General features: G+C 37.7%; 2 protein-coding genes across 3 annotated transcripts; both read left to right on the plus strand.

Annotated features, from left to right (window-relative positions):
* The first annotated feature begins 361 nt into the window (after positions 1-361).
* Positions 362-6,637, plus strand: LOC111013263 (translocase of chloroplast 159, chloroplastic). Of its 2 annotated transcripts, XR_002601658.2 has the most exons (3): positions 362-5,100; positions 5,480-5,549; positions 6,524-6,637. XR_002601658.2 is itself a non-coding variant. In XM_022287688.2 (2 exons), exon 1 carries the CDS (start codon positions 568-570, stop codon positions 5,098-5,100), a length of 4,533 nt encoding a protein of 1,510 aa, XP_022143380.1. In that variant the 5' UTR covers positions 362-567; the 3' UTR covers positions 6,524-6,637. The 2 variants fall into 2 exon arrangements, 1 of the variants encoding a protein (XP_022143380.1); XM_022287688.2 differs by lacking the exon at positions 5,480-5,549.
* Positions 6,638-8,581: 1,944 nt separating this feature from the next.
* LOC111013194 (2-oxoglutarate (2OG) and Fe(II)-dependent oxygenase superfamily protein) lies at positions 8,582-10,816 on the plus strand. The gene is made up of 4 exons (XM_022287593.2): positions 8,582-8,863; positions 9,235-9,266; positions 9,466-9,672; positions 10,314-10,816. The coding sequence occupies exons 1-4, from the start codon at positions 8,635-8,637 to the stop codon at positions 10,632-10,634; spliced, it is 789 nt and encodes a 262-aa protein (XP_022143285.1). The 5' UTR covers positions 8,582-8,634; the 3' UTR covers positions 10,635-10,816.
* Positions 10,817-11,756: the final 940 nt, after the last annotated feature.

The raw sequence follows: 11,756 nt of genomic DNA on the forward strand, positions 1-11,756 counted from the left end.
ATATTTATTTATGTTTTGAAATAAATTGAAAATAAAAAGAAACAATCTAAAGTTTCTATATAATTTAAAAAAGAATATATAAGTAGTCGCAAATGCATAAAATTACAAAAAGGGGTTACAGAAGAAAATGGATTTGATTTTGTGAATCTAAAACCAAGAAATTTGATTTTTTTTTCCTAGAATTGTATACAATCCCAGCCCCCTAAGAACTTATTATTTAATTTCGAGATTTCTTGAAGGGCCCCCACTCAAAATAACATTAAATATATATTTATTTTAAAAAGTAAAAAAATGTGAGGATTTTGACGGCTTTAATCTTTTCTTCGTCTTTATCAAAGGAAAAAAAAAAGCAAAAAGAGAAAAAAAAATCTTCTTCGTCTGCTCAAAAACCCCTGTGGAAGCGCTGTGAGAGAATAGAGTTTCTTCCCATCACAATAAAACCTTATCTCTCCATTTCTAAGCGGCTCCCCCCACAATTTCCTGTCAAACGCAGGACGTTGTGGATAAAAATCCTTCCATTTTTCTCCATTTAAGGTTCTCGTTTCGGTTTCTTGTGGTTCAGCGTCGATGGAGTCGAAGGAGTTTGCTCAAGCATCGTCGCTGCAGAACTCCATATCCTCAGGTTCTTCTTCGACTTCTTCGTCGTCCTATTCCTCTTCTTCCGTTGATTCCCCTGTCGATACGCCGTCCATCGATAACCCGGCGGGGGAGGTTGGGGAAATTGAAACCGGCCAAGGTGGCGATGAGGGTGGGAGTGACGGCGGTGGGTCGGAAACTGAAGGGTTTTTGAGTGGGGAGGAGGAATTTGAATCTGCTGTAGATAGACCGATTGTGGGGTATGCTGAGGAAGAAACCCTCGGGAAATCCGCCCAAGGGGGAGATAGTGGTAGTCCTTTTGTGAGTTTTTCGGAATTTTCGACTCCGGTTAGTGTTAGGCCAATTGCGAAGGTTTCAGTTGATAGTGACGTTGAGGAGGAGGAGGAGGATGTTTCTGGAGGTTCCGGAGTTGGCCTCCAGATAGAGGAAAGTGATAATAATAAAGTGGTTGGAGGAGACGATTTTCCTGAGAGTAAGAAGGGGAATGAAGTTGAGAATCCAGTGGAAAAGGAGGAGGATTCGGGCAACCTGGTGAACGAAGAAACAAATGAGTTGTCGGGGAACCCAATAGATGGTAATGTGCCTGAAAGTTCAGTCGCTGAGGCTGTTGGCTCTGTGCCTGAGGAAGAACTCAATGGTGGGAAGCAGGTGCCAGAAGGGGTTCAATGGAATGATGTGATAGTGGAACAGCAGGAAAATGAGGCTTCAGATGGAGGGCAAGAAGCAGAATTGAGTAAAGACAGTCTCCCGGCTGAGATGCAGGCAGATGAAGGGATTGAATTGAATGACAAGGTGGCTGCTAAAGATGTCGAACAATTAAAAGAGCTGGAAACTGGTGCTTCTCTTGACAACAAAGCTGAGTTGGGTGACCAAGCGAGTTCTAAGGTTTTAGAACTAGCAGATGAGAAACAAGAAGTGGAAAGGCAGGCCGATGGGGAGATTGAATTGAATGAAAAGGTGTCTGCTGAAGATGGAGAGCAATTGAAGGAATTGGAAACTGGTTCACCAGTTGAGGACAAAGCCGTTCTGGATGATAATGAAAACTTTAAGGTTTTAGAACCAGCGGATGGAGGACAAGAAGTAGAAATGGAGAAAGGAAGTCCGGTGGCTGAGAAGGAAGCAGATGGGGGGACTAAATTTAATGACAAGATGAATGCTGAAGATGGAGAACAGCTAGAGAAATTGGAAATTGGTTCTTCTGTTGTCAACAAAGCTGACCTGGATGATCAAGCAAACTCCAAGGTTTCAGAACTAGCAGATGAATTTTCTAGTGGATGTTTAGATGACAAAACCTTGCATGAAAGTTCTCTGGTATCAGGGACAGATGCTGTTGGTAATCTGGAGGAAATAAAGGACGTGGGAAATAGGGTGTCTGTAGATTTGGTACGTGAAGGTACCAAATTGGATAATGGGTTTGATAATGTTGGGCATGAGGCGGACGAGTTTGTTGACCATAATTCTGTGGTTTCAAACTCTGAGATTGACAATAAAGAGCCGGAAATCAGTATTCCAGTTGCAACAGAAGAAGCAGTGCTTCATGGAGACAGAGGATTTGCTGCTACTGATATTGCAAATCATGAAAAACTTGCGGCTAAGAATGTGGAGGATCAGCAGCCTGATGATGGATTGAGAGAAGCTGTGAGTCTTCTTGATTCTCCACATGAGGCAGGTAATGAAAAAGACTCTAAAGACGATTCTAAAATAAGAGAGATTGTGGCTGGTGAAGTTGAATCTGAATCATCTCAGGGTGCTACGTCTTTGGTTAAAGAAACCATTCCGGATAGTGCTACAGTGGAAGATAGCAAAATTTCTGCTACTCCCAAGATAATTGAACCAGTTTTGAATGAAGTAGATGGAGAAAAGTATCATTCAGATGAAGAGGGTGATGGTGAAGGTTCTGTTACGGATGGAGAGACTGAAGGTGAGATCTTTGGCAGTTCTGAAGCCGCTAGACAATTCTTGCAGGAATTGGAAAGAGCCTCGGGAGCTGGTTCACATTCAGGTGCAGAGAGTTCTATTGATCATTCACACAGAATAGATGGCCAGATTGTCACGGACTCAGATGAAGCAGACACGGAGGATGAAGGCGAAGGAAAGGAGATGTTTGATTCTGCTGCTTTGGCAGCACTTCTGAAAGCAGCTAGAGATGCTGGCTCAGATGGTGGTCCTATCACCGTGACATCTCAGGATGGCTCTCGGCTTTTCTCCATAGAACGTCCTGCTGGTCCCGCTGGTCTTGGATCCTCGCTCACATCTGGAAAAAATGCTTCCCGCCCAAGTCGGCCTCTCTCTTTTGCCTCATCAAATCCTAGAGTGGGGGATGATTCTGAAAATAGATTGAGCGAAGAGGAGAAAAATAAACTTCAGAAGTTACAGCAGATAAGAGTGAATTTTTTAAGGCTTGTTCAGAGACTAGGTGTTTCTCCGGATGATTCATTAGTAGCACAGGTTCTATATCGTTTTGGGCTTGTAGCTGGTAGGGCTACTGGTCAGCTATTTAGCTTCGATAATGCAAAGACTACTGCTATTCAGCTTGAAGCGGAAGGAAAAGAAGATTTAGACTTCTCATTGAACATACTGGTTATTGGGAAAACAGGTGTAGGAAAGAGTGCTACAATAAATTCAATTTTTGGGGAAGATAAGACTCCAATCAATGCATTTGGGCCTGGTACAACCACGGTGAAAGAAATTGTTGGGACAATAGAAGGTGTAAAGATTAGGGTTTTTGATTCTCCAGGTCTTAGATCTTCTTCATCTGAACGTAGCATTAACCACAAAATTTTATCCTCAATTAAGAATGTAATGAAAAAATCCCCTCCTGATATTGTTCTTTATGTGGACCGGCTGGATAACCAAACCAGAGATCTCAATGATCTGCTGTTGTTAAGATCAATATCCAGCTCTCTTGGTTCTTCCATCTGGAAAAATGCCATTATCACTCTGACTCATGGTGCCTCTGCTCCACCTGATGGTCCATCTGGTGTCCCTTTGGGTTATGAGGTGTTTGTTGCTCAACGATCTCATGTTCTTCAGCAAACTGTTGCTCAGGCTGTTGGTGATCTGCGTATTCTGAATCCAACTTTAATGAACCCAGTTTCGCTTGTTGAGAACCACCCCTCCTGTAGAAAGAATAGAGATGGCCAGAAAGTGCTTCCTAATGGTCAAAGTTGGAGGCCCCAGTTATTACTTCTATGTTTCTCTATTAAAATTCTAGCTGAAGTGGGAAGTCTCTCAAAAGCTCCAGAGACATTTGACCACAGGAAGCTTTTTGGCCTCCGTGCCCGTTCACCTCCTCTTCCATATTTATTGTCTGGTTTGTTGCAATCCCGTGCACACCCGAAACTGTCATCAGATCAAGCTGGTGATAATGGAGATTCTGATATTGATTTGGCTGACTTGTCTGATTCTGATCAAGAAGAGGAGGAGGATGAGTATGATCAGCTCCCACCTTTCAAGCCTCTCAGAAAATCTCAGATTGCTAAGCTTAGCAAAGAGCAAAGGAGGGCATACTTTGAGGAATATGATTATCGGGTGAAGCTGCTTCAGAAGAAGCAGTGGAAAGAGGAATTAAAAAGGATGAGGGATATCAAGAAGAAGGGTCAACTTCCTGCAGATGATTATGGCTACATGGGGGAAGATGATCAGGAAAATGGCACTCCAGCTGCTGTGCAGGTTCCACTACCTGACATGGCCCTTCCTCCTTCTTTTGATGGTGATAATCCAGCTTACCAATTTCGATTCTTGGAGCCAACGTCTCAGTTTCTGGCGAGGCCAGTCTTGGACACCCACGGTTGGGACCATGACTGTGGGTATGATGGTGTGAACCTTGAACACAGTATGGCCATTGTTAGTCGGTTTCCTGCTGCTGTTGCTGTTCAAATTACAAAGGACAAAAAAGAGTTCAATATCCACTTGGATTCCTCGGTTTCTGCCAAGCATGGAGAAAATGGTTCTACTATGGCAGGTTTTGACATCCAAAATATTGGAAGGCAACTTGCCTACATCCTTAGAGGAGAGACGAAATTCAAAAATTTCAGAAAGAACAAAACAGCTGCTGGGATATCAGTGACATTCCTGGGAGAGAATGTGTGCCCGGGGTTCAAAGTTGAGGATCAGATTACTCTTGGGAAGCGTGTTGTACTGGTAGGTAGCACTGGCACCGTGCGATCTCAGGGCGATTCTGCATTCGGGGCCAATCTGGAAATGCGGCTAAGGGAGGCTGACTTTCCAATCGGACAGGATCAATCATCTCTTGGTCTATCTCTTGTAAAATGGAGAGGAGACATGGCCTTGGGGGCGAACTTTCAGTCGCAGTTTTCCATTGGACGAAGTTACAAAATGGCGGTACGTGCAGGGATCAACAACAAACTAAGTGGACAGATTTCTGTCAGAACAAGCAGTTCTGACCAACTTCAGATTGCTCTCCTGGCTATTCTTCCGGTTGCCAGGGCTATTTACAACAGCCTACGTCCTGGAGTTGCAGAAAATTACTCAACCTATTAGGTTATGTTTCATCTTTATATTTCTTTCTGTTTACTTTTCGGCATTGCACTGTAGGTCATAAATTGAGCACCTTCTGTTTTATTATTTTTCCTGAATAAGGCAGATTCTATTGATCTATAAATTTGAATCTTTGCTTTCATGTTATTAAATTCACTAAATTATTATCCGAATTCAGGTTCTTTAGATGGTTGAGATTGATTATTGCTTTACTTGTCAATGGAATGTTGATTCATAACCCCTTGAGATAGCTTATAAGTTGATGGATTTTAACATGCTTTAGTAGTTCTGGAATATTGACAACTGAAGAACCTTCAACTAGGGCCCACTTTTAGTGACTCTTGAAGTTCAAAAGAAGCTTACACCGTCTGTTATGTGACAGGATTTGAAGTCAAAGACTCCATTCTATTAATGGCAAACTTAAGCTTTAGGGTGTAGCGGCGGTGATTTAGGTATATCTCTATAGATTGTTATTTGTAAAGTTGTAAACCCAATACCTTGCGATATCATGCCCTTTTGTTGTTCAAGAATACATTTATTGTTTCTTTTTTGTTCCTTTGTCTTTGCTAATTAGCATTCGGAGACCCAATCTTTACATTATGGTCCTGGCTCACCCCACCCACCAACTCCTATTGAGAATTCGCCCACCTTAAGACCAACTCTAGGAGACAACAAGGTCTCAAATTATTAAGTTTTTCATTTAGGTGCTTGAACCCGGAATCTTTGAGGATATTTCCAAACATCTCAAACCCTTACCACCAAAGACCATTCCTTGGAGGCCTTGGTAAGGTATTTAGACTTGTTTTTTTCTAATGCCCATAAGAAAGATTGAAAACGAAAACGAGTATAGGTTCTCTCATAATCAGGACGTAAAAGTTTATTATTAGTTAAATCAACCGTAAGAGTGCCCTCATCAAATTTAAACCTATCAGTCTAAAGGCTTGATAATGAGAAATGATTGTGATGAGAGATTTAGAACAATGCTGAATTTGGACTCTAAAGGGGACACATATGTTTTCATGGCAAGTTACATCACAGATTCACAGCATATACAAGAAACCAAAAAAGTGTTTTATGCTAGCTGAGAAAGATGAAAAGCATGCCTACTTTTTCTTCTTTCTTGTTGGTTTTGTGAATATATTGCACCCATAAGTCACAATCCATATTCAACTTTGAGATATTGCTTGCTCTTGTAGTACATGTTGCCCGAAGCTCGTACCTGCTCTAAATCCGTATTCTATTTTCTCTCTCTTTCTTTATGCATTAATCTCTTTTAGTTGTCCATATTTTAATGGTGGTAAGTAGGAGATTTCAGTCCACACCTAAGTTTTATCCCCGCTCCAATTAACAAACATGGTCATTTGTTTCTGTAAGCATTTAAATACCTATGGGAATCTGATATGATTTATTGTGTTTGTTTTTGCAGGAATGGTAGGATAATAGGGATATTCAATGAAGCTTTTATTCCTTCATCAATTCACTGAGTTTTTTAGATTTCTACAATGAGGCCTCTTATTATGAATGACATTTTTGTTTTCTATTTCCCTTTTTGATATACTTTCATCCATATATTCTCTCTCTATATTAGCTTTATATTTGAAAATGGTTAGCATGAAATTAATGTGTTAATTAAATTAATTAATAAGAACTATATACTTGTGTAACATGTAACACAAGAACAAGGTACTTGCCATGCCATTTAGTCGACTTTTACAATTTCAGTTAGCTCAATGAATGAATTATTGTATTTTTTTCCCTTTAGCTCTCCAACTTTAAAAGTTTCAATTATATTTTTGAAACTCCGACCATATTTTTATTTAGTTCATGCTATTAACAACATTAGTAAAAGATCTCATCATTGCTGTTAAGTTTCAATTTAATCACTTATTGTTTGATAATGAGTAAGAAATATTCTTCATTTTGCATGTCTTTTTGTTTGTTTGTTTTTTTTTTAACACAATATTTGTGAGTGTTTGTTAGTTAGCTTAATTGTCTAATATAATAACGTTTAAATACTATTTTAGTCTCTTACTTTTTTTTGCTTCAGTTTATTTTAGTCGTTATTTTGGTCTTTCGTAAATTTATAAAGTGAAAATTTTGGTTATTTTAAAAAAAATTTTAGCACAAATTTTTTACAATATATAATCTCTTTACTCTAAAAATATTACTTTATTTTAAGAAATTTATTAATGTAATATTGTGCTTAAATTGCGATCTAAAAAAATTTTAAAATTTTTTAAAAATTGTCACTTTTTGAAATAGGATTAAAACAGAAGTATTTAAATCTAAGGTTAATTTAGTCTAAATTTATACAACGGGTATATATCATTAATTATCTAAAATTTAAAAAGGTAATTGAAAATTTTCTAAATTCATAATTAAATATTTAATATTTAAGTGCGCATTTACAAATTACAAGAAAAAAAAAGAACAAAAAGAAAAAAGAGGCAATTTGCGTCAAAAAGGTCTACAATGGGGGGAAATTTGAAATTTCGACCCCTCCCATAATTCACTAACCCTCCCATAATTCACTAACCTAATCTATGACCCCACTCTTCCTTATTTATTAATAATTTCATAATTTTTAAATGTAAAATTACCGTAGTACCCTCAGGTTTCAAAATCAACATCTCCCTCCACAAATCTCTTTACAAATCTTTATTCCCTACTCAAATAGTAAATTAAAAGTTTAATATGGAAAAAATAAAAAAAAACGTACATAATTACATAATTTAAGCGAATTTAATTACAAAAAAGTCAAGATTACAAAAAATTTGGGACAATATTGCATTAAATGCTCAAGAGGGCTAAGAGGAGAGAAAAAGAGAGAAAATGCAAAAAAAAAAAAATCTGGAAATTGGGATCTCGGACCGGGATGGGAGGATCCCGGTCCGGGTTAGAAGGATCCCGGTCCGGGATTGAACCATCTCGGACCGGGATTGCAGAATCCCGAACCAGGTTACTATTCGGTCCAGGATTTTGCAATCCCAATCCGGGATGGTTCAATCCCGGACCGTGATCCTTCTAACCCGGACCGGGATCCTCCCATCCCGATCCGAGATCCTAATTTCCAGATTTTTTTTTTTTTGTGTTTTCCCCCTCTTAATTCCAGTTTCTTTTAGTCCTTATTGTCAATTAAATCTCGGGTATTTAATGCAATTTTGGCACGACATTTATGAAACCTTAATTTTTTTTTGTAATTAATTCCGAACAAATCTTATGCATTTATTCTTGGATCATGCAAATCTTTTTTTCACCCTAATTTACTTATTTGGAGAATTTAATTTTCAGATTTTTTTTTGTGTGGATTCGTTTGTTAAGTAATAAATTAATCTATATTAGATTCAAAATTAAAAAAAAATGCTAAGGGTTGGGAGAAGAGATTGGTGGATAAATTTAGATATTTTGGTAATTTTATCCAGACAAAAAGTGGCAAATTAGTTTTTTTTAAAAATGAATAAAAAATACAGATGAGTTATATAACGGTTAGAAACCCAATTTCCCACAGTGGGAGCGACGTTCAGAAGCTGGAATGAAATGGGCGAAAAAGTGGACGATGACGATGAAATCTTGAAGCAAGTTTTTGGAGATTCTTCAGACGATGAACACTTAGAAGAGCAACCTGCAATGGAAGATTCAGCATATGAAGTCGGCCGCATTCATGGGTGGGAGTGGGAGCAGGTCAAGGAAATTAAAGGCTTATGGCTGTGCAGAAGCTTCCTCTCTCCCGAACAACAAACGTCGCTTCTCTCCGAAATCCGAAACGGTTTTCTCTCTTATTTTTCCTGCAATTTTCAATCTCGAGTTGTTCGGAAAGAGGAGATCGAAGGAAAAATTAAATTTCTCTTCCTCCGGATCCCTTTTCTTTTTCGTGTGTGCTCTTACTGGATGCAACTTATATTCTCCCAATGATTGTTTAAATGTTTCTGTTTTCGAATTTGACCTCTGAACTTTAAAATTTGACTGAAGGAATAATTGGTTCGTTTTTTCTTTACTTTTTTTGAGGAGCTCTGAGCAGTTTACTCTCTTTATGAGATTGTAGTTATTTGAACTAGTGTGGAAATGTTTATGAAACCATGCCTATAAAGTCATACTAATCTCACATTATTAAAGACTAATGTACTGTTGTGGTTGCAGAAGGGTGGTTCAGGGAAGCCTCTCAAAATCAGGTAGCTTCTGTTTCAATCTTGCTAAGCTTATTAGGGATCAACAATCTTATGAATACCTTCTAATGGAAGACCCAAATGATTTTTCACTGTCAATGGGGCAGGCACTGAGGATTTTTAAATTCTGTGTTGTTGTTGGATTGGATTGGCTTTTTGAAATTTGAACTTAATAACCTTTGTTACTGTGGTTCTTTCTCTTCAGGCCATGAGGTTTGGTAACCTTCCAACATGGGCTGTTGGAATTTCAGATTCTATTTATGAGGCAGTGCTTTCAAGTAACCACATGACAGATCCTTTCATTTTGGACCGCTGTAATGGAGATAAGATAGATTGTCCTCTTCCATCAGATATTTTATGGAGAGAACCTCTCTTTGATCAACTGATAGCTAATGTGTATCAACCAGGTGAGGTGCGATGACGATGACCGTTTCCGTTCCGTTGATTAGACTTATTCTATTTGAACTAATCTCTAGGACACTAGCTCCATGGGCCTTAACGGGGCTGTTCGGAAACAGTTTTTTCGATGTCGGTAGGATATTTTTTAAAAACACCTTTTGTTTTAATAGAATGTACAATGCAGTTTTGAAAAGTCAGTTTGAGAAACAGTTTTCGAAAACAAAATTTAGAAAATACACCTGACCCAAACAGCCACTTAGGTTCTGATGGTTTGGTCTGTCAAGATGAAGAGTGTGTGTTTAGCAACAGCTTGTGGTTTAGTTTTGTGTCTTGATTCACTCATTTTATGTCGGTCTATGAATTCTATTATAATATTTCACTTGTATGATTTGACCAAATTATGCAACACTTCAACTGCAATCATGAAAGATAATAAGAAGCCCAGTTGTTCTGCTGCTAATCTGATGAAACTGATTTGTGAATGGCATTTTAAAAATATCTTGGGTTTTATTGTTTAAGACACATTTTATCTTACATTGCTTGTCATGTTCTTATCTTCATTAGTACAACATTACATTACCTTTTATAGTATTCCGCTTCAATTGTTATTTATTTCGGTGACATTGTAACAATTTCCCTCGTAATTCTTTAAAGGGGATTTGTGCACATGTTGACCTCATGCGGTTTGAAGATGGAATTGCCATTGTCTCCCTTGAGTCACCGTGCGTGATGCATTTTTCCCCGGTTGATCAAACTTCTTGTGATCCTACAAGCAAGGGAGAAGTCAGTACATCGACGTTGAAAGTGGTGGTATATCTAAACCCAGGATCGCTTGTTTTGTTGTGGGGCGAAGCTCGCTACCTCTGGAAGCACGAGATAAATCGTAAGCCTGGGTTTCAAATGTGGGAAGGCCAGGAACTTATTCAAGGGAGACGAACCTCCATTACACTGAGGAAACTGTGTCATGTTGAGTAGGAAGGCTTTTTACAGGTAGTAGCTGCATTTTCTTCCATGTTCATCCTTCGTTTTGTTTAACTGAATTCCAGTTAGCAGAATGCGGCTCGAACGAACAATTTGCTGTTATTTGACTGGAAAATTTTCAGTTCATTGTGGCTCTTGAAAAAGAAAAGTAAAAGTTGACAGGGAAGTTCTCAGCACATCAAATTGTTTCTGTACGTGGAGGAGTAGTTTCATGATGAATAAAAGAATATAAATGTCAAAACAATTGAATGGAAATCTGAAATCTACATTAGCAACTTGCTGGAGGGAAAAAAAGAGCAATGAATGGGTAGAAGAATAAAAATTAAAATTAGAAGTTATATAATTAATTTTTAAAGTCGTGTTAAATTAATTAACGTTGCTTAAATTATGTTTCAAACTTTTAATTTTATTTTTAAGTTTAAATACTATTTTAGTTTATATACTTTTAAATTTTGTTCATTTTTAACTATGTATTTTTGAAAGATTTATTTTGGTCTTTATAATGTTAAAAGAGAATTATTCTATTTTGGTCTTCGTTAAAAGAGAATTATTTTAGTCCTTTCATTTTTATTTTTATCTCATTTTTTAATCAGAATTTTACCATAACACTTCACACTGAATGCCTTCGAATGTAGTTATAAATTTGTATTCAAAAAGCTTTTATTGTGTAAAAAATGTGTTAGAATTTTGAAAATAGGGATCAATGCATATAAGATATATTTTGCAGGAATGAAATATTGGGAGAAATGAGATATACTTAGATCGGAAGCCTATAGTTCAAGGAGATAGCGTTGATACGCAGTCCATAATGTCTAAACGCTACGAACTTAAAGCGTCCTTAAAAGAACTTAAAGTGTCATTAAAAAATCTGTCATGGAGAGCTTAGAAAAAAGATTTGCAAGGCTCGAGATCATAGAGGTTGCTTCGGACACGGACGATTAACACGTCGAACTTAGTTTCTTCTCCCTTTCTTTGATTTTTCTAGTTTTGTTATGGAACTCTCATTGGAACTTTGTTGTTTTACAATGAATATGAGTAGCTAAACCTCTTATCTTAGTATTAATGTAGCAATTGAACCTTATGAACGGATTGTTTAATTCTCTTGATTGAATGTTT

Source organism: Momordica charantia, assembly GCF_013281855.1.
Source record: "Momordica charantia cultivar OHB3-1 chromosome 8 unlocalized genomic scaffold, Mcharantia_2.0 BLBB01000008.1, whole genome shotgun sequence".
Classification (NCBI taxonomy): Eukaryota; Viridiplantae; Streptophyta; class Magnoliopsida; order Cucurbitales; family Cucurbitaceae; genus Momordica; species Momordica charantia.

Coding starts and splice junctions, on each gene's coding strand:
- LOC111013194 (XM_022287593.2), top strand. CDS start 8,635: ATGGGCGAAAAAGTGGACGATGACGATGAAATCTTGAAGCAAGTTTTT. Junction 9,267..9,465: donor GGGAAGCCTCTCAAAATCAG/GTAGCTTCTGTT, acceptor CTTTCTCTTCAG/GCCATGAGGTTTGGTAACCT. Junction 9,673..10,313: donor ATGTGTATCAACCAGGTGAG/GTGCGATGACGA, acceptor AATTCTTTAAAG/GGGATTTGTGCACATGTTGA.
- LOC111013263 (XM_022287688.2), top strand. CDS start 568: ATGGAGTCGAAGGAGTTTGCTCAAGCATCGTCGCTGCAGAACTCCATA.